A 20,305-nucleotide genomic window follows, 5' to 3' on the forward strand; every position below is an offset into this window, starting at 1 on the left:
AGCACCGTCCTTCGGATGAGACGTAAAACCGAGGTCCTGACTCTCTGTGGTCACTAAAAATCCCAGGATGTCTTTCGAAAGATTAGGGGTGTAACCCCGGCATCCTGGCCAAATTTGCCCAGTGGCCTCTGTCCATCATGGCCTCCTAATCATCCTCATATACTGATTGGCTTCATCACTGTCTCCTCTCCACCAGTAAGCTGGTGTGTGGTGGGCGTTCTGGCGCAATATGGCTGCCGTCGCATCATCCAAGTGGATGCTGCACATTGGTGGTGGTTGAGGAGATTCCCCCCTTCTATGTAAAGCGCTTTGAGTGCCGAGAAAAGCGCTATATAAATGTAATGAATTATTATTATTATTAATACAATATTAACTACAATACATTGATGAATCTGTTGAGAACGTTATGTTTTAGGGTTGTCACCTAAACCTGAGATTCAAGATGAAATTTCAGCCCTGACAGAAAAAAAAATTTAAATAAAAAATTGTATTGAACAAATATAACAGCAAATAGCCTACATACAGTTACAACTCAAAACAGAATCTAATTAAACAGTAGACAAAAAGCCAGTAAAATAAACAGACAAAAAACAAAACAAAACAAAAAACACCAGGGGTAACATATAATGAGAGAGAGAGAAATGCCTTGAGCCGAATTTTTTTTGCATCTCATTGAAAGCTTTTTTTTTTTTTTTTCAGGGCTGAATCTGTTTAATTTCCCCTTTTCTGCATTTATCACTGTGCATTGGTTAATAATGAGGCAATATGTGTTACTTTAAAAATCCCTCTGTGATTTCCCCCTGAATATATTAAGAATAATTAGTTTCTGTCTTCTCGTCAGTGTTTTTGATGAAAAGACACATTTTTAACTAAATGATGTAATAGGGGTTTAAATGTTAATGTAACACATAGACTCGAACAGTTTTCAAATATGTGTAAACACATGTGCTGGTTCATTGTTTACCATCTACTTTACTATTTGATATCCGTTAATACCCAAATGTTTAGAAATGTTTCAAAAAGACACAAGTTCATGTCATTCTTATTTCTATGGTGTCATTTTATTAGGGGCACTGTGTGGTTTCAGTGTGAAGCATTGCACAAAAACAGAACAGGTTAGGATGTTTCTCATGCTTCTCTGAAACAGATATATTTTGGGTACATGCATATAAGGCATGTGGTATAGTGACCGTGAATCATGAACTTTTCATAGCACCTCTTTCTTTCTCTGTAGCATTAGTTTTCTTCAACACCCCTGCATGTTAGACACTGCGTCATTGAGAGAGGAAGTAAAACCTGCTGTACTCATGCTGCCAGTAACAGACTTTAAGAACAACAGTCACAAAGGGTACAACTGTACAACTGTCCAACTGTCTTAATTGAGGATTATTCTTTGGAGCATCTTTACGGAGTAAATTAAGGGTAAGATTATTAAATCTATGATATTTCCTTGACATTTATTTTCATTCTATATTGTGTAAGTAGTACTCACATTCTTGCTTTTGTGTCTTTTTAATAATGTCTTACCTTATAAACGTCCAGCTCATGTTTCAAGAAATGTATTTTGGTTAATTTTATATATGTCTGAATATATTGAGTAGTGAATATATTGAGTAGTGAATATATTAATTCCTGTTTACCTGGCAATCGTTTAAAAATTGGATTTGAAAGAAGAATAGTTTTTCAGGTAATATTTTACCTTTTATTTTAACCCGTCCAGGTTCATCTACATTTATTTATCTGTTTAAAATAATTGAACTACTGTTGGTTTGGTGGAGGAAGTTACACAGGAAATGCATCACATACAGTCAAACTCTATATGGGGCTCCATTTAGTAGTGTTAGAGTTTCATGTGTCAGATATTCTTCCACTATGTCAGCTCCACCCTCAGTTTCAGCACAGGAAATTCATTTTCTGGCTTTACTTTATGTTGTGGACGCAAGCTTTTCGGGAAAGAACACAGGGACTTCACATGAGATTCAGTTTAACCTCAGGTCCGGTGTGTTTGATAACCTTGCAGAGCTGAGCGACGCGGTGGAAGATGTCGTGCCTGAAGTGCCTGAAGTACACCATGTGTATGGTGAACTTCATCTTTTTTGTACGTATCCATTTTCACACTGTCACATCATGATATATCTAATTGCTTTTAACACAAAATAGTTAATCTCGGGCCATTCTAAACCCTGGGTTAGGCCAATTTTCCTTGCTTCAAACCTTAGTATTCATTAAAAGATATTTATATACACTCGAAAAAAAAAATGTCCTGTTGATTATACAGAAAAAAAAATTCTGGCAGTTGTGGTTGCTAGAATAATTGTCTAAAAATACAATAAAAATGTAAACATATTCATAGAACAACCTGTAAATTTCACAATTTAAAACTTCAATTTAGAAAAAATGTATAAACAAATACATTTGTAACCGGTATATTCAACAGCCTTTTTATACTGAATTAGCAAGACCAATGTGCTACTAAAATGTGTTTTATACCTTTGACATATACTGACAACAATCATAATAATACATGTGGTAAAGAGAAAACCACACAACGAAGTAAAGTTCACCACAAGTTGCTTTTTCTCATGTTAGGTGCACAGTGTCGAGCACATCATGGAAAAAAACAAACAAAGAAGAAACAAATAATTGCAAGTAATTTAGAGGGGCTTTTTTTCAGCTGCTTCAATGATTGAAATAAAATTTCTAAATAATTTTTAAATCTACATCTCTAACAAATCTACATTTGTGTAGCATGATTAGATGCATTCACAGCACTCAACATGTTGAAATAATGGTCTCGAGCACATCATTGGGCTTATATTGGCCTATTCTGACTGTAGGCTATGGCTACCATCAATTACAAAAATTACAAAAAATTTACCAAAAATTACAATTTGCTTAAACTTTGCTTTTCCTTTCCCTGCTTGTTAAAAGCGAGGTTTAAAAAGACACAGTGGAAAAAGCCTAAAATTGAAAAAAGCCTATAGCCTAAATGTAGTTAGGCTATAGGCTACTTCACAAGTCTTGTCTCTATACAATAGAATAACAGAGAACTTGCTGTCTAGGATTTCATTTGTTTATCCCTCTATGGGACATCGTCATTTATAAATGACGCGAAGAAAAATGCGTTTAAGATAGGCTACAATATTAATGTTCAAGATAAAAATGGAATGTTAATTTTTTTTTTTTTTTTTTTTGTCTAAGACCTTTTCACTATACTTTTCAGATAGTGAAAATGCATTTGAATGTGTGTGAAGTTTCAGACAATTTGTCAAAAATAATTTACCCTAATAGGAAAAAAGTCAGTTATAAATGATGGCGCCCTTAAAAAAAGGCCAAAGGTCAGGTGTAGAAAACTAAACTTGTAAAATGATTTTAGTCTTAAATCTATGTCAAATATAAAGTATTTTTTCTAGATGTGATTTCACATTTAGTCCCATAGAGAGTTAACATTATCATTACAGATCTGTGGAGCTGCGGTCTTTGGAATAGGCATCTACTTGATGACATCCACCAGGTTCTCTTCCATACTTCCCAGCCTTCAGGCTATGAACATAGCTAACACTCTTTTCATCATTGGGATCATTATCACCTGCGTCTCCTTCCTGGGCTTTCTTGGAGCCCTAAAAGAAAATCGCTGTCTGCTAATATCTGTGAGTCTCATCGATCACTTACACTTACTCTCTGATGTCCATATAGTTTTACTTACGTTCTTTTAATAAAACTCGACATCTCATTTGTTTTGTTTAGTTCTTCATTCTGTTGTTCATTCTAATGCTGGCCGAACTGGCCACTGCCTGCATTCTGCTCATGTATGAGAGAGAGGTAAGAAAAGATTTGTAGCTATATGGAAGCAAAGCATATGTGAGGAAAAGATGTATCAGATCCTGCTTTTTTACTTACAGATCGAGAAATTCCTTGATAAGGATCTTAAGATTGGTTTACAAAACTCCAAAGACAAAAGAATAAACAGCACAGATACAGATGACTGGGACACAGTGCAAATAACAGTAAGTGCCCATTTACTGTAGATTACTTTGGAAATGTAATAGATTACAGATTACAAATTACACTATTTAAAATGTAAGAAGTAGTGTAACTATTTCAATTACTTTATTAAAGTAATGTATCTGATCACATTGCTGACTTTTCTATATTTCTAATGATTGTTTTCAACTGTTAATCATTTTCAAATATTTTAACCTGTGCATTCAAACCAATCAAAAGCATCAGAATAGCATCGTTTTACCAAACGACCTTTAAATGGGAGGAGGCATCGTGCACATCAAAAACAGGCGAAGCAACAAATTAATATTACTCAACATATCCTAGATTTTACAGAAACTATTCAGATGTAACCCCCTTTGTAATCGTTAACATTTACATGTAGCTGTAATTTAATTACACATTTTTTCCTCAGTAACTGTAACAGATTAGTTGCATTTATTTTGTAATGAATTACTACTGCTCAGTGTTGGACATGAACTGGACTAAAACCAGAAAAAAGATTTTCATTACTTGAAATAAAATCAATATTAATCTCAGCTAGATGCCAAAGCACCATTTCTCGTTTGTATTTAGTTTAACTTGGTGTACTAAAGTAACTAAAACTTTACAAAAATTGGAATACAACTATATAGGCATATTTAAATAATCATAATAATAATGATAACAAAATTACTAAAACTTAATAAAATTAAAATACAAAAATAAAAACTAATTTAAAATATATTAAACTATAATAGTATCTTAATCATACTGAAATACTGTTTCGGATAAAAACATTTAAAACAGACTTGTATTAATGGGTTGAACAAAATGCACAAATATTTTGAAGAATGTTGGTGGGGGACTGTCAGTTTGTTACAGGCAAACATCACACATTTTCTTCAGTTTTAAATGACTGTTTTTCCTCTAATAACAGTTTCAGTGCTGTGGAATCTATAACTCTTCGGATTGGTCGAATAATGTACCAAAGTCATGCAACGTGCCTGGAAATGGAACACAGAAATACTGGTCTCAAGTAATACAGCACTCATATCAAACTCCATATCTGCTATATGTCAAAACGATATTAATGGAACATGGAGATGCACATCAACAACCTACACATCTGATTCAGTCTTATAGTATCATATGTATTGTCTTGTTGCGTTTAGGGTTGTTTCAAAAAGCTGCAGGCGACGTTTGAAGAAAACCTCTTGAACGCCGGGATTGGCGTCATTGTTGTCTGCATTATTGAGGTATGAGTTTCCATGAGACCATATTTGTCTTGTCATATAGTCACCTCACTGTGGGGAATACTAAAGGTTGATTTTCATTTCAAATGTTGTTTAGCAGCTATTGTATTTTTGTCACTTGACTATACATATTAATCTCTTTTTGTAGGTCTTGGGTATGTGTTTCTCCATGACCCTGTTCTGCCACATAAGTCGATCCGGGTTAGGATACAAATGATCAAAAACATTTCCATAGGAGATCTTCCACAGTTTGTGTTCTTAATAATCACCGTCCTACAAATGCCCCAAGACAGCCGGTAAAAGATGGCTGGCAGTTCTTGTACAGATGCTTGGTTTTATGGAATGTGCACAACAATCTGTCCTCCTCTAACAGTTAGTGACACAAACCCACAATTATTGCAACTGCAATATTATTACAATTATTTTTTACTTTAACACTTGGTACAGCAGTTAAACCATAACTGGTTCTTTTTTTCTTCCTTTTTAAAAATCTCAACAGTATTATTTTTTCTTTGGCCATCACAGCTTAAATGGAAACTTCCTAGGGGGTTTTAAACACTGACTTCACCCACTTGCATTTGAATGTCAACTCATGATGATGGTGTAAGGGAGCTTTTCCATAATGAATCATCTTTACACTGTATACAAGTTCTGTTTCTCTTTCATCTCATAAAACTTAATTTTGAGTGTGACTTAGTATGTTCTTGTAGTTAACTTGTTACATAGACTATAATTGTTTTTTTGTACTGAACAATGCAAAGCATTTATTTCTGATCACTTCCTTTTCTGACTTGGCAATGACTAAACCATTTGATTACCCAGAATTTACACAGGGTGGAAACCACACATATTCTTTCTTGTTATTTAACAATTTATACCAGTTGTAATGCAGATTAACAGCATCATTTTGTTTCTTTACTTTTTTTGTCTGTAGACCAATGTAAATTAAAATAAAACAATCAAATAAAACTTTCCTTTTTTTTTTTCTCCTTTTTGAGAAAGACAAACTTGCACTATGGTTGTGGTTGAAAGAGGAAGTACCACCATAAGCAAATCAACACTTCCTCCTGCAGAACACTATTGCGCTTTTACAAGTGCTACGGTCATGTTAGGTTGCTTAGTTGGAAATATGCTTTCGGTTACTAAATTGCCTATAAAGTTCATGAAATATGAAATGTGTGTTGTCAATTGCAGTTGAACTTCATAAAACAAAACATCAGAATTCAATGGTTTTATTTTTAGAACAAAATCCTCTCCACAATATTTAAAACCCAAAAAACAAAAAAAAAGACTAAGATTTCCTTTACATGTTTTAAAATAATTTTGATCTTTTTGAACCATCACACAAAAAATAGAAACAAATACAATTTAATCTTTTTCTTAAAAAAAAAAAAAAAGTAACTGTACACGGCAGAATACACCATTTTTCGCAAACACCCCATAGACCTCTTCAACTATACACACATTATTGCAGTTCACCTAAAATATGCAAAACTAGTTTCTTTAAACAAAAAGTGATCTTTCATTTTATTTTGTGTTCTGAAAAATGGTGGCTTGTATGCTGATCTGAAGTTTCACTCTTTTGCATTCATGTGCAAAAGCAGATACTGGATTTCATACTGATTATCTTCTTTTGGGCTTGATGGAAACTATAAAAGTGTGCTTTGAACAAATGAGGTGCTTAGAAAGATATGGGGAGGGGGGAGGGTGTATTTGTCCCACTTGTATCTAGAGGGACGTTAAAGCCATTAAAGCAATGCTGCAAATATCTAAAAATGGTAGAAGTTACAGTTCTAATGACCTAGGATCAGTTATAGTTTCTCATAAAACGAGTAAGGCTGGAATTTGGAGGGAGGCTAATTATATTGAGGTTTCCAGGCTGTAGTTTTAAAGCTATATAATTTGTTTATAGCTTTAAGGCCTGGTTCCACAGACAGGGTTTAGATTAAGCCAGGATTAGGCCTTAGTTCAATTAGGACATTTAAGTATCTTTTATAAATGTGCCTTAGAAAAAAAACATTACTGGTGTGAATCTAAAAACAAAACAATGGCACTGACGTATTTTTAAGATATTAAAGTGCAAGTTGCTTTCAGTTAAAACTGCTCAAACATGCATTTTAGTCTGGGACTAGGCTTAAGCCTTGTCTGTGAAACCGGGGGTAAATGTTTTAAATAGAACTAGCTATGCATCCATATCTGTACAAATATAAACCGATAGTCGTGTTTTCTCAACCGTTATGAATAGAGAAGAGCATATAGTGCCATCTACAAATGCTTGATAACTCAATTACCTCCTTTAGTACTGAACAATATTATTACCACTGGTTTCTTAAGAAAATTCTACACTCGGAGAGTACCACATCATCATTCTACAAGAGGCCAGAAACACTTTACACACAACACACCCTGTTAATTATATATATATATATATATATATATATATATATATATATATAGCCAGGTGTTTCCGAAACTACAACATTCATTTCCCCTTTCCAATAGTCATTGAGGGAATGTGAAACTATCTTTCATGAACAAAAGATATAGAATCGCCCAATGAATCTTCCATAGGCATCATATTTGGAATGAGTACAGCTCAATGGGGAACCCAGCCCCATTCGAATATTGCTAGATAAGATCCAAAGCTCTGCCTTTAGTACAAGTGTCAGTTATGAAACAATAAGTTACATATATTAAGACTCCATTAAAAGGACAGATGGAAATGTAGATCACATAAGGCCCCATCATTGTAGGTTTCAGTCAGTCCTATTGAAACCAGCTGATTGGGAGGAGAATGAACTTTAATATTGCTATTAAACAGCACGACTGTTTAAAAAAAGACATGCTTTTGAGTTTAGTGAAAAAAAGGAACCAATGAACCAAAAGAATACAGCATCCAGAAGCACTCCCTCACCCTATGCTGCCACAAATTCAATTTGAAAGAAATGCTAGAAATGTCTGTTCTTCCTGCTCTTATTAGAGCCCTTAGAGAGCGGGCACTGTGGAAATGAAAGAGCATCTTAAGTTTGATCATCTCACTCAACACTGAAACTGGTCAGATTTAGAGTCGATTAACCAGAGGTCAGCAGCGGGCATTAAGTTAGCAGCCTAATTTAAGAAAAGTTCTTGGGTATTCTTTCAAAAACTGCTCGAGGACATCAACCGTAACTCAATCTTAAAGCTGCTGAGTGACTGCAAAATTAAGTCTGTGTTCACACAGGAACGCAGAAACTCAGAGAAAGTGACTGTATACAAACATCCAGAAGCACAAGCAACAAAGGCATTCGGTTAACAACGCCATGTGTGAAGTCAGACTGGGATGATAGTGTCAAGTGCTAGTTTACCAGTCCTGCTTATGGTCATTATGTGCCATTTTAGTTTAGTTTGTGAACGGTTACTCAGTTTTAAGATGCAATATTTTAAAACAAACAATCATTCATTTATAAATCCAGAAAGCAAATGTTCTCATTTCAAAGCAACACAAGAAAAAATCGTAATTGTTTTCTTCCCGTCACTTCCGGAAGTGCACTGCCAACATGATTTGTTCCTTTTTCTTAAAATGTAATTATGCTACACAATTTAAAGCTGACCAACATACAGAAGAAGCCCAAATGTAAAGCCAAATCATTCTCTTTTTTTTTAAATATCACAAATGCACAGCACAATTGTTAAGGTCACAAGTCACATGTACATCCAACCTAATCTGATACCAGATAAGAGTTTAAGCAATATTTTCCATAAAATGTCCCATCTGAAAAATAACGGAATCAAAAGACGGCAAAAAATTACAATTGGTTTATGACCATGAACTCACAAGATTGTTATCATGAACTAAAAGCAACTGCCTGCAAACTTTGACTGATGTAGATGAATGGAGCCATCACAGTGTGCTAGCGCTGGGCAATGAAGTTCAAGCTAGGAGAACAGGCAGAGAGAACAAAAAGAAACAATCTCTATGCTGGTTTGCTTGTTCTGCAGAAAGAAAATAAAACGCTACTTTCATCTCAAAGTAAAAAAGGTAATGTGTAAGCCACCATAACACATTTTGAAATATACCTCAAAAAAGGAGGTTATATTAAGATTGTGCCGATACATTGACGATATGATGCGTGGATTTTAAAATCCAATAAGTGTAGTAAAAGAGCACGTTTATTTACTGCTTCAGTTTTAGAAAGCAGCTGGTCCAGATAGAATGTGACATGCTCAACAGGGAGCTTTACGGAGGAGCAGCCGGAACCAAAAAAGACAAGAACGGGAGCATGAATAAGTTGATAAATGTGATGTGTGTGTTTGACTATATGTAGGACCAATTAAATAATTAGGGTGCTCTCAGGAATGTGCGGAATAATGGGAGGAACTCAGGATTCCATGCTGGGAATGATGCTGCACGGCATTCGGGAGACGAGCGAATCATCTCTGAGAGCCTAACAGAGGCAGGAAGCCTCGTGTGGTGTGAAGGAAAAGCGGGTTCAGGTCCTCGGCGTGTACAGCACGGTGTAGAGAGGGCTCAGAGGCACTCCGCTCGATTTTTGGCAACAGATCCTGGACCTGCTCGATCCCTACCAAGATCTGAGGAACAGCAGGAATGAAACATGAGAGGCTGTTGCTTTATCTGACATAACAGTGCTGGAAGTATTACATCCTCAGTGTGACGGAGATAAGAGCTCTGGTTTATTCTCACCTGTGGGAAAAGAGGCCGCTCATCCCGTTTGAATTTCAGACAGTCGATGATGAGCCTCTTCATTGATTTAGGGCAGTTACTGGACAATTTACTGAGGTCTGGAGACAAGTACCCACGACCCACCATGAAAATAATCTACAGGAAGAGAATAACCGAAAATCAAACACTGCATTTCATAGTTTAAAAAAAACTAAATTCACACAAACAACTTCCACGGAAGAAAATCATACAGTCAACATCAGAGTGAGTAAATGATGACAATTGTCATTTTGGGCTAAACAATTTTCAGTAGCTATGTTTCCATCCACCTATTTTTATGCGAATTTTAGGATATTGCATAAAACAAAACAAAAAACAACGCTGGATGGAAATGACAAGATGTGCATAAATTCTCAAAAAATTTACATTAAAAAAACGTATGTGCTCAACTGAGGCATGTTCAATTGAAAACGAGCATAAACTACGATGGAAACACATTAATCAAATAAATCCCATTTATTTCGAATTAATCCCGTTGTTGTTTTTTCGCAACAAAAAAAGTAATGTGACTGCCTCATCAGATGATGCAAGTGGATAACTGGACTAACCAGTGGATCAATTTCATCTCACAGCATCTCAAATGTTGGTTCGGTCATTCTGAAATGCCTGAGTCAAAGTTTGTCTTCAAAATAGTTGGGTATAATTACCTCCAAGAACTGTTTCACACGATTGCGCAAGTAATTTAGAATGTCGGAAAAAGAGCCACAGTGACCTCCAGCAAACTCCATTTTTATTAGATATTTTGCACCGATTTCCTAGGAAGTGATTATCTTGTTCTCTTAAACACATGGGATGGAAACAGTGCTTTATTTGCAAAAATCTTATGCGATAATCCAATTTTGCACATAAATTCGCAACTTTGGATGGAAACATTGCTATTTTCAGTCTGAACGGGAGGTTTCTGGACTGTAAATTCAACCTAAAAAGAACAATCTATTAACCTCTAATTCTGAAACTATACACAAATTCCTGCTACATAACTCCAAGTTGGCAAAGTGATGTGTCATATGTCTGACCTGATCACGGTTGTTGATATTTGAATAAGGCAAAGTCCCAGACATCAGTTCATAGAGCACCACTCCATATCCATATACATCTGACTGGAAGGTGTATGGGTTAGTGTCTTGCATTCTGATCACCTCAGGGGCCTAAAAAAAAAAAAGTTTCACAGCAAGCGGTAAATTTGACTTCACAACAACATATATAGGATTAAACTACTTCAGATAAGCTGTAAGCCACCAGGTATTATTAGATTAATTTATGATTCTGGATGACACAATTTCTTACCATCCACAGGATGGAGCCACTGGGCTGTTCGACCTGCTGAGAGCCACTCCAGCGAGACTTTACCGTGGCCAGCCCGAAGTCACCGATCTTTACAGTCCAGCCTTCGTGCAGGAAGATATCTGACACATGAGCTCAGGCGTATTATGCAGTGCACAGAACGAGAGTAAATACTACACAGTTATAAGACAAACATCACTAGGGAGAAAGTATCAGCATTATTATTCCAGTAAATCATCAATCTTAGCCTGTATAGAGCAGTTTTGTTTGGCTATCTTTGCATTATTAAGTACCTACAAGGCCTATATTAATTGGAGCAGAAATGTTAAAACATCCATGAGTAGATATCGAATGTATTGTAACAGTGAGTGTAAACTATTATGCCTAAAATAATTTTGGTAAATGAGACTGTTCTTTCTTTACAAGTATTTAATGACAGACAACAGCTTGGCAATCTACTAGGAGATGACAGGATGCAATAGTGATGCCATCTACTGGCAGAAAATGTGCCGAATCTGATCTATCCTGTCACAGATCTCTCTCACAAACAATACAGGCAAGAACACACTGCTAATACATTATAGAAAGGATACTATTAGATTTCAAGTCCCGATGAATGATATTCTTGGCGTGAAGATAACTGTCAAGGAAAGAAAAGTAAAGTACCAAATTATGTACAAAAAATAATTACGTTTCCAGTACCTCCATCTACGCTCTGCACAGCCGAGCTTCACTAATAGACAGTACAATCATATATCACTCGTGGATTTAAGTGGACATTTGTGCTGTTTTCCAGTACGAGTGTGTCCTGTGACTCAGAGCAGAACAAAGAGTGTACTAAGTGTGTTATCTTTTAGTGTGAGAACCTCAAGTTGTTTTTATGAAGTTGCAGGTGTTCTTAGTTAATCAAAAGTCCAAATTAAAAACACTATATTACTATTGGTTATTCAGGGTGCATGTAGTGATCATGCTGATCGTGATCGTGATCAGTTGGTGTGAGAGTGTAGAGGACATATAATTCCATGTCTATAAGATAATTATCCATTTTAAATAGCATACACTACCATTCAAAAGTTTTGTGTTAGTAAGATTTTTTAAATGTTTATAAAAGTCTCTTATGCTCAACAAGGCTTACTTTATTTAATCAAAAATACTGTGAAAACAGTAATAGTGAAATATTACAATTTAAAATAATAGTTTCCTATTTCAATATGCATATATTTCATTTTTACATTTCTTGATGGCAAAGCTGAATTTTCAGCATCATCACTTAGTGTACTACATACTACATAGTCTTTAGTGTCACATGATACTTCAGAAATCATTATAATATGCTGATTTGCTGCTCAAGAAACATTTCTTAAAGCAGCACAACTGTTTTTAACATTGATCATATTTTTGTGGAATCAGGATTCTTGGTTGAAAGGAACAAGATTTCCATTTAAAATAAATGCAATGTCACATTATAAATATAAATTGAATGCATCCTTGCTAAATAAAAGTATTTTCTTATTATAAAAACCCTACTGACCCCAAACTTTAAAACATTAGTGTACATTAACATTTTATAAAGTCTTGTTATATAAACACCATATAATTCGCACAGCAAATACACTACATGTAGGATAGGGGCTAACCTGTCAATCTGAAAATAAAAATAAAAATGAAATTCTTACTCCATGCCCTGTGCAGTCTGGCGAGCAACATCGATACGGCGCATGGTGTCAAACTTGGTCTCAGTAACATGCAGGTGGCGGTACAGGCTGCTGCCTTCACACCACTGTGTGATAATGGCAAAATTTGGCTTCGTCATGAAGCCCATGAACAGCAGAATGTTGACGTGGCGTGTTTTTCTGAGGAGCAAGAAGGAGGACAAATTTGTCATATCTAACAGAAATAAGACGTCTGATTATTTGAAGTGAAGATAAATGTGTTAGTGAAGTAGAAAATTACAGCACAGTAGAATTCACTACTGATTATTAAAGATCATTGACAGGCTTTGATACCCTTCATATATGATCATACAGATGACTTACCGTAAAACCTGCATCTCATTTTTAAAGGCCTGGAGCTGCTCCGGCGTGGGCTCTGTCACTTTAAGAATCTTGATAGCCACATCTCCATGCCACTTGCCTTTATAGACGGTCCCAAAAGAACCTGCTCCAATCCTCTTTAACATGGACACCTCCCGTGAGTGCACCTCCCAGTAGTAACTGGAGTCTCTGTAACCTCCCCGGTGCTAAAAACCACCAACAAAACAAAAACACAGATTGTAATGAATCTGAATCATTTGGGCTTCCCATCAAATAAAACATACACTCACCACTTTCTTTTTATCATCAGATGAGGATTGCTTTCGCTCCTTGGGCTCAGAAGGGGATTTGTGGGGTCTTCTTCCTGGTGACCCCAGGTGGGGTGGGCTAGTGGAAGGCTTGGGAGAGGACTCTTGCCCTGTGGACAACACTAGAAAATGAGGGCCAGTTCATAAATACATGAAGAGGTGTAGTTAGATGTGTCAGTCAAATCAGTGATGGACAAAAAACAAAAATGTGAGTGTGTGAAAAAAAGAAAAGAAATGTGCTCATGTGAGTGATCGGCAGTCAAACTGAAAAAAGTATGAGAAAAAAAAAAACTACTCACCCATTGTGCTGATTTTGAATGACTCCTGAATGAGAGTGGGGGGAAAAATGAATAAATACATGCAATGGAGAGATGATCAAGGAGGCATGCAGAACCTCCATAGTCATATTTTCTGAAGTAATATTTCTTGATATTTGATATCTAGCCAAGTTAATACTCTAGTAAAGGGGCAGTTCACCCAAAATGCATTTACTCACTCTTTTGAAATTTCAAACCTGCATGACACAAGGAGAAGTGTAGCAGCATGTAGACACTGCTTTTTCTCATACAAACTATTTTAATGTTTTTTTTGCCATTGTTGTACTTTTGGGCCTTGACAGCCATTTTCAAGGCATGAAAAAGAGCCGCGTGAACATTTGGGTTCAACAGAAGAAAATTTTAGAGTGATGAGGGTGACTTCATTTGTGGGTGAACTGTTCCTTTAGAACAAAAAATGAGGCAACATAAGATGTAGTATGTGGACTTGATGAGCCTTCAGTCCGGTCTCTAACCTCCAAGAGGCTAGCAGCGCCAGGCTCCAGTGTGCTAACCATGTGGACGTTGGGGGTTGAGGTGGAGCGATGCCTCTGAAGAGACTGACCGTCCTCTCCACACATGATCAAATGGAAGCTTGACCCTGACGACAGCAAATCTCTTCTAAAAAGTGTCAAACATAATGAGGATATGTCAGTGCTACATTTCCATTGGGGATGAAGGGATACATGCATTTATAGGTGAAGTTCAAAGGTACCCATGAGAATCTGAAGTTAAAGGTAAGTCGCTCTGTGATATGGAATTGGTGGCCGGATATATCAATATCGAAGGGCATTCTTCTGTATTAGGAACACACCTGACAGTAACAGAACACCAGACGAGTGACAAAAATGATGACGAGCGCATATAAACAATGTAAGAAAATGTAATGTGGAACATACCGTTTTGTCATGGTGTCCATGTCCACACATACTGTAGGGACTTTACTGCTGCAGTGCTGGTGAAATTTATACCCACATGTCTGACACCTGAAGCCGTTGAACAAGAACTTGTGGCAGAAGTCACAGTATGCTAACTTAAAGAATGTTTTGCGTACCTGTGAAAAAAAGATTTACAGGTGATGCTGACTGAGTTTAATGTTCATTTATACACTACCGTTTAGAGGTTATGGGTCAGTACTGATCAGTACTACATTGTACAGATTTTTTCAATAAATACTTTTCTTCAGGTAGAATTTATTAAATTGATCAGAAGTGACATTTACATTGTTACCAAATTGTTTTTTTTGTTTTGTTTTTTCCTATTCAAACAATCCTGAAAAAACATGCATCACAGTTTCTACATGTTCATTAAGCAGCATAACTGTTTTCATAATAATAATAATGAGAAATGTTTCTTGAGCAATAAATCATAATATTAGAATGATTTCTGAAGGATCATGTGACACTGAAGACTTTATCATAAAATAATGCTAATGTGAAATTAATTATTAAAAGTAATTTTATAGAATTTAGAATGTCAGAGCTATGGTGCAAAATAAAATGTATAAATCAGAAAGAAAAAAATTATGCCCAAGCTTTAGTAAATTTAATTTAAACCAATTAAAGTTCCCAGAAATAATGCACAGAACTGTGCTCAAGTAATCATCATCATAATTATCCAACATACTCTTATACACCACAGAGATTATTTTTTGCATTAATCTCAAATATTTTCTAGAACATGCACAGTACCAAAACAAACTTATAAGGGCCTAAAAATGAGAACCTAGCCTTGCTGACTTTGAGTTTGTTGCGCAAGTACACTTACAAAGTTGTGCATGGTAAGGGGAACATCATCCAGCACTTCTACCAGAAGCTCTTCCCCTACAAGGGGTGTGATGTCAGTGTCCCATTCTGTAAGTCTCTTCCGGCTGACAAAAGAAGAACAACAATTGAATATAAAGTTCACCAAAGAGAGACATTGTTTCATTTTAAGGCCAATTTCTTAGAGACACCTACCCTTCAAGAAGGCGAAAGACAGCACAACAATCCTGGCTTAGGCCTCTGACTTTCAGGGCTTTATCTAGACTATCATAGACAGTTTGCCCAGGCCGAACATTTACCTGAACACATGACCACATTGTGCTATCAGCGTATCATCACAAACACAAAACCTTTAATTACCAATATATACATGACATGTATACATATGCAGGTTATGTTAGCTATTTCGAATCTTAATGAAGATCAATAAATGACATTTTTAACAAAACAGACCGCAGTGAATGAATCCTCACCACTGTCCGCTGCTTGTTGGGGAGGTAGACACGGATGGTGCCCCCACCTCGGGGCGTGTCATCCGGGCTGGTTTCCCCAGAGGAGGAACAGGAGGAGGTGTTGGACATGGTGTCTCCAAAGGGGCAGTGAGGGACTGGCAGCACTGACACAAGATTTACACACCAGGGCAAAGCAGGAGAAAGCCCTCATCTGGAGCCTGGGATGAATAACAGTGTGTTAGTGTCAAAATCCATTAAACAGTTATAGTTGTATGAATAATGACAAGAAAATGTATTGCTGAAAGTCTTAGCACAGACAGCTGGGAAAATCCTTTCTGCTATTTTTTGTACAGTTGCTTTAAAAGAAAGTTCTTTATGGTTCCAGAACACTGAAGCACATATCATACAAACACACAAATGGATAGTGAGGGTATGAGTGTGATTGTTGTTAAATATTTGGCATATTCAAATTAACGTAACACATATTATGTGTTATTCAAATGTTTGAAATGCATGGTTTTGCCAACATCTAACTCTGTATCAATTCTTTGTCTAAAAAAATTATAATACTCAAATATTTATTTATTTTTTACAAAAATTATCTGGAATTTACAATGATTGTATTATTGATGTACCAAAATTCCAGCAACCGGAAAAAATCTACGGAAACAGCAAAAAGAAAAAAATCGGGCGAAATAGTTTTGGAGGCCGAGTCCCTGCGTCAGAATATGCCACATGCCTCAGAATATGCCACATGCCTACTTCCATGCTATACAGTAGGCAAACAACAGTATGTGAGCCGAGTAGTATGTCCGACTTAATAGTATTCATGAAATGGTAGGCAAAAAGTACCACGATGACCTAGGCCTACTACTTCTGGAGAGATTCTGAAGTGCGCATCTAAAGGATACTTCACTATCCCATGAGACCACGGGAGAGAACTTGGGAATGACAGTGAAGTGACGCAACTGATGCCATAGGACACATGACAATGACAACATGGCGAATGTAGTACGTCTGTATTACATTAATACTACACACATTCAGACTATATAGAAAATATTTTTTTTAACAGTGGAGTAGTAAGTTTCAAACCAAATGTAGTACCTACTATATTTTATACAATTTCAGATGCTGATTATGTGTTTTGCACATTTCACATTCACAGTGATGAAAAATTATGCTAAAGTAGCAATGTGTCAAATTTGTCATTGCTGGTGCCTTCATAAAAAGTAAATAGAAGAGCAAGCTGAATGCCATGAACATAATATCCAAACAAATAGTATGCTTCTGAAACTACTTAAAGGGATAGTTCACTCAAAAATGAAAATTCTGTCATTAATTACTCACCCTCATGTCGTTCCCTTCATCTTCGAAACATAATTGAAGATCTTTTTGATTAAATCTGAGAGATTTCTGTTTCAAACTACCATTTGTTTAAAAAAAAGTTCATAAAGAGATCTTAAAGGGGTGGTATAATGCCCCTTTTTACAAGATGTAAAATAAGTCTCTGATGTCCCCAGAGTGTGTATGTGAAGTTTTAGCTCAAAATACCCCAGAGATATTTTTTATAGCATGTTAAAGTTGTCTCTTTTTGATGGTGAGCAAAAACGCGTCGTTTTGTGTCGCTTTAAATGCAAATGAGCTGCTGCTCCCGGCACAGAGGGCGGAGCTTCATGCTTGTGCGTTACCATGGAAGCTTCCAGACACGCACCAAAATGTCAAAAACTGTTCTGCCTTTTATGTTCAAACCGGAGTCGGACAATGACGGAGAGACTCAAGAAGAAGTGACAACATGTAGAACGCAACAGGACGTTTCTGAATGGTTAGTTGATGAATTTATGTTGCTGATGTGGAGTTAATTAATAATATCTTCAAGTCAATGATAAGCATTTTCTTTCATGATAATCTATAAATTGCTAGGTGGGAACTGTTGTAAGATGCCTACAGAGTGACATGCTATTGCATTTGTGTTACGTACTGTATTGCAATAAATGTGAAAAGACGGATGCGACAGCTTGAGCAGACTTCCAAATGTGCTGTACTTGAACAACTCCTTATCTTCTCAACACTGTCTCACCCCCTTTGTTGCTTGCGTGCTCCCGGGGGCGGGGTTTATATACATTTTAGGGTTTGTGATGTCACTAACCCGGGAGGAAGCTCGTGTAGTCCCTACCAGCTGATTTCTGTAAAATAAAATATCCCCCTTTGCTTTGAACTTTGTAATTTTGCAGATGTTGTTTATGCTCAAACAGCAACATTACATCCTTTAAATCTAATCCATATGAACGGTGTAATCCAAATTTTCTGAAGAGACACAATCACTTTATATGATGAACAGGTTGAATTTAGACTTTTTTTTCACACATAAATATTGATCAACTCACACATCATTTGAGGTAAACGGAAGCTCAAACATGTTCACTTGACGTGCAAGACCCAATGAAGTTCATTCTCGAGTGTTACGCAGCACGTTTGAGCTTCCGCAAGAACCAATAAGGTTTATTCTCGCGCGTCAAGCAGGTTGGGTTGAGCTTCTGTTTATATTCACTGATCAATATTTATATGTGAATAAAAGCCTAAATTTAATCTGTTCATCATATAAAGCAATCATGTTTCAACAGAAATTTTTTACTAAACCACTCAATTAATTTGGATTAGTTTTATAATCTCTTTATGAACTTTTGGAAGCGTCAAAGTGGTAGTTCAATGGAAGGGCCAAAAGCTGTCAAATTTAATCAAAAAGATCTTCATTTGTGTTCCGAAGATGAACAAAAGTGTGGAACAACATGAGGGTGTTATTAATGACAGAATTTTCATTTTTGAGTGAACTAACCCTTAAAACAGGACAACCTGGGGATAAAGCACTCTAAACTGGTAGACAATTGAATTTCCAATGCCAAATTAAGCATGAAAGCTCTGCAGGCATATCAATTTGTAATTACATTGAGCTGAGAAAAAGCAAACTGTTAACTCAGTCATGTCAGTGGAGCTTAAGTGCCTAAATAAATTCTTGGCCTTGTTTTAACACTGGAGTATTATAAAACCAATCTGAAACAGATGTAGAAGGAAATGCCCCAAATAAAGGAATCCAATGTCTAACTGCTTTTAACATTTTGGTCTATAATAAAAGACTATCATTTAAGTCTTAAGGCTATCAAACTCTGAAATGAAGCCATTTAATCCAGACATGTAGGAACAAGTAGGCCTACTTCAGATTGAACGTTTTATGTTTAAGCAGTATACAGTCTTCACAGCCTTAAACCACAAGTATTGTGTAGCCTTTAATGACCACTGCAGTTGTTTAATACTTGACAAATTACTCTATTTTGTGCTGTGCAGTTAAACTACAGCAAGCAGACGAGCATGTCATACATTTCCAAATGCATCTCTTACATCACCCACTGATTCCAGTTCGAATGCAGTTTATACCAGCCAGAAAGCAGATGGCACTCACATAACTATATATTGTTTCATTAATATCCACAACCTTGAGGATTCAATTATAACTACAAAGAATCCATACCACTATATAAACAATTAAAAAGGCAAAGTAACAAGTAACACCCAAACAGTTCATGCTGCAGTATAAAGGCAAGAGGTTATAGAGAATGATCAAGATGTTTTACACACACACTCCTGACAGTGTAACCACAGAAATGATCAGCAGCCTGCAGTAAAGATGAGCTGGCTGGGTTTAGTTAAGAGTGATGTGCCTGATCATTTGCTCTGCTCCCTTAACGTTACTATAACAGGCCATGCACTCTTAGCTTGCTCAATTTATCAAGATATTCGTCAATAGTTTGACTTACGTACATAAGTATTTTGGCCAAATATAGACCCTTAAGTCTTGTCAGGTGCCTTTTTTACTGCCGAAAGAGGGAATGCTGTTTTCATGAGGCGGAAAGGGATTAACGTTAGACGACTAGCTGCTAGCTAGCTATTGTTGCTAATGCTGTTTCAAAGTTTAAAAACTAGTCTTAATCTTATATTTTCAGCCACGGCGCTGTGAAATACATTGACTTCCACCTGCGAGTAATATTTCCGCAAACGACGCAGCCCGTTAACGAGACTCTCTTTGCATTTTTGCTCCAGAGTAAATACTCACCTGAGACAGCCATCTTGAATTCTCTCAGTCTCAAGTCGGATCAGCAAAGAATTTCAGGGAAAGCGGAACAGCGAAATCTCGCAATC

The 20,305-nt window shown here is 36.3% G+C and overlaps 2 protein-coding genes across 2 annotated transcripts; one reads left to right on the plus strand and one right to left on the minus strand.

Annotated features, from left to right (window-relative positions):
• The first annotated feature begins 1,254 nt into the window (after positions 1–1,254).
• Positions 1,255–6,201, plus strand: LOC309498613 (leukocyte surface antigen CD53). The gene is made up of 8 exons (XM_082169418.1): positions 1,255–1,422; positions 2,021–2,098; positions 3,462–3,650; positions 3,748–3,822; positions 3,903–4,007; positions 4,922–5,020; positions 5,157–5,240; positions 5,386–6,201. Exons 2-8 carry the CDS (start codon positions 2,042–2,044, stop codon positions 5,452–5,454), a joined length of 678 nt encoding a protein of 225 aa, XP_082025544.1. The 5' UTR covers positions 1,255–1,422; positions 2,021–2,041; the 3' UTR covers positions 5,455–6,201.
• A 252-nt stretch (positions 6,202–6,453) lies between these two features.
• araf (A-Raf proto-oncogene, serine/threonine kinase) lies at positions 6,454–20,277 on the minus strand. The gene is made up of 16 exons (XM_082169416.1): positions 20,220–20,277; positions 16,133–16,329; positions 15,855–15,958; positions 15,664–15,766; positions 14,796–14,950; positions 14,612–14,710; positions 14,373–14,517; positions 13,882–13,906; positions 13,565–13,692; positions 13,278–13,480; positions 12,918–13,094; positions 11,835–11,881; positions 11,245–11,363; positions 10,974–11,105; positions 9,919–10,053; positions 6,454–9,806 (listed from the first exon to the last, which is right to left on the minus strand). Exons 2-16 carry the CDS (start codon positions 16,238–16,240, stop codon positions 9,648–9,650), a joined length of 1,839 nt encoding a protein of 612 aa, XP_082025542.1. The 5' UTR covers positions 16,241–16,329; positions 20,220–20,277; the 3' UTR covers positions 6,454–9,647.
• Between the last annotated feature and the right edge of the window lie 28 nt (positions 20,278–20,305).

This window comes from Leuciscus leuciscus (genome assembly GCF_965113295.1).
Source record: "Leuciscus leuciscus genome assembly, chromosome: 5".
Lineage (NCBI taxonomy): Eukaryota > Metazoa > Chordata > Actinopteri > Cypriniformes > Leuciscidae > Leuciscus > Leuciscus leuciscus.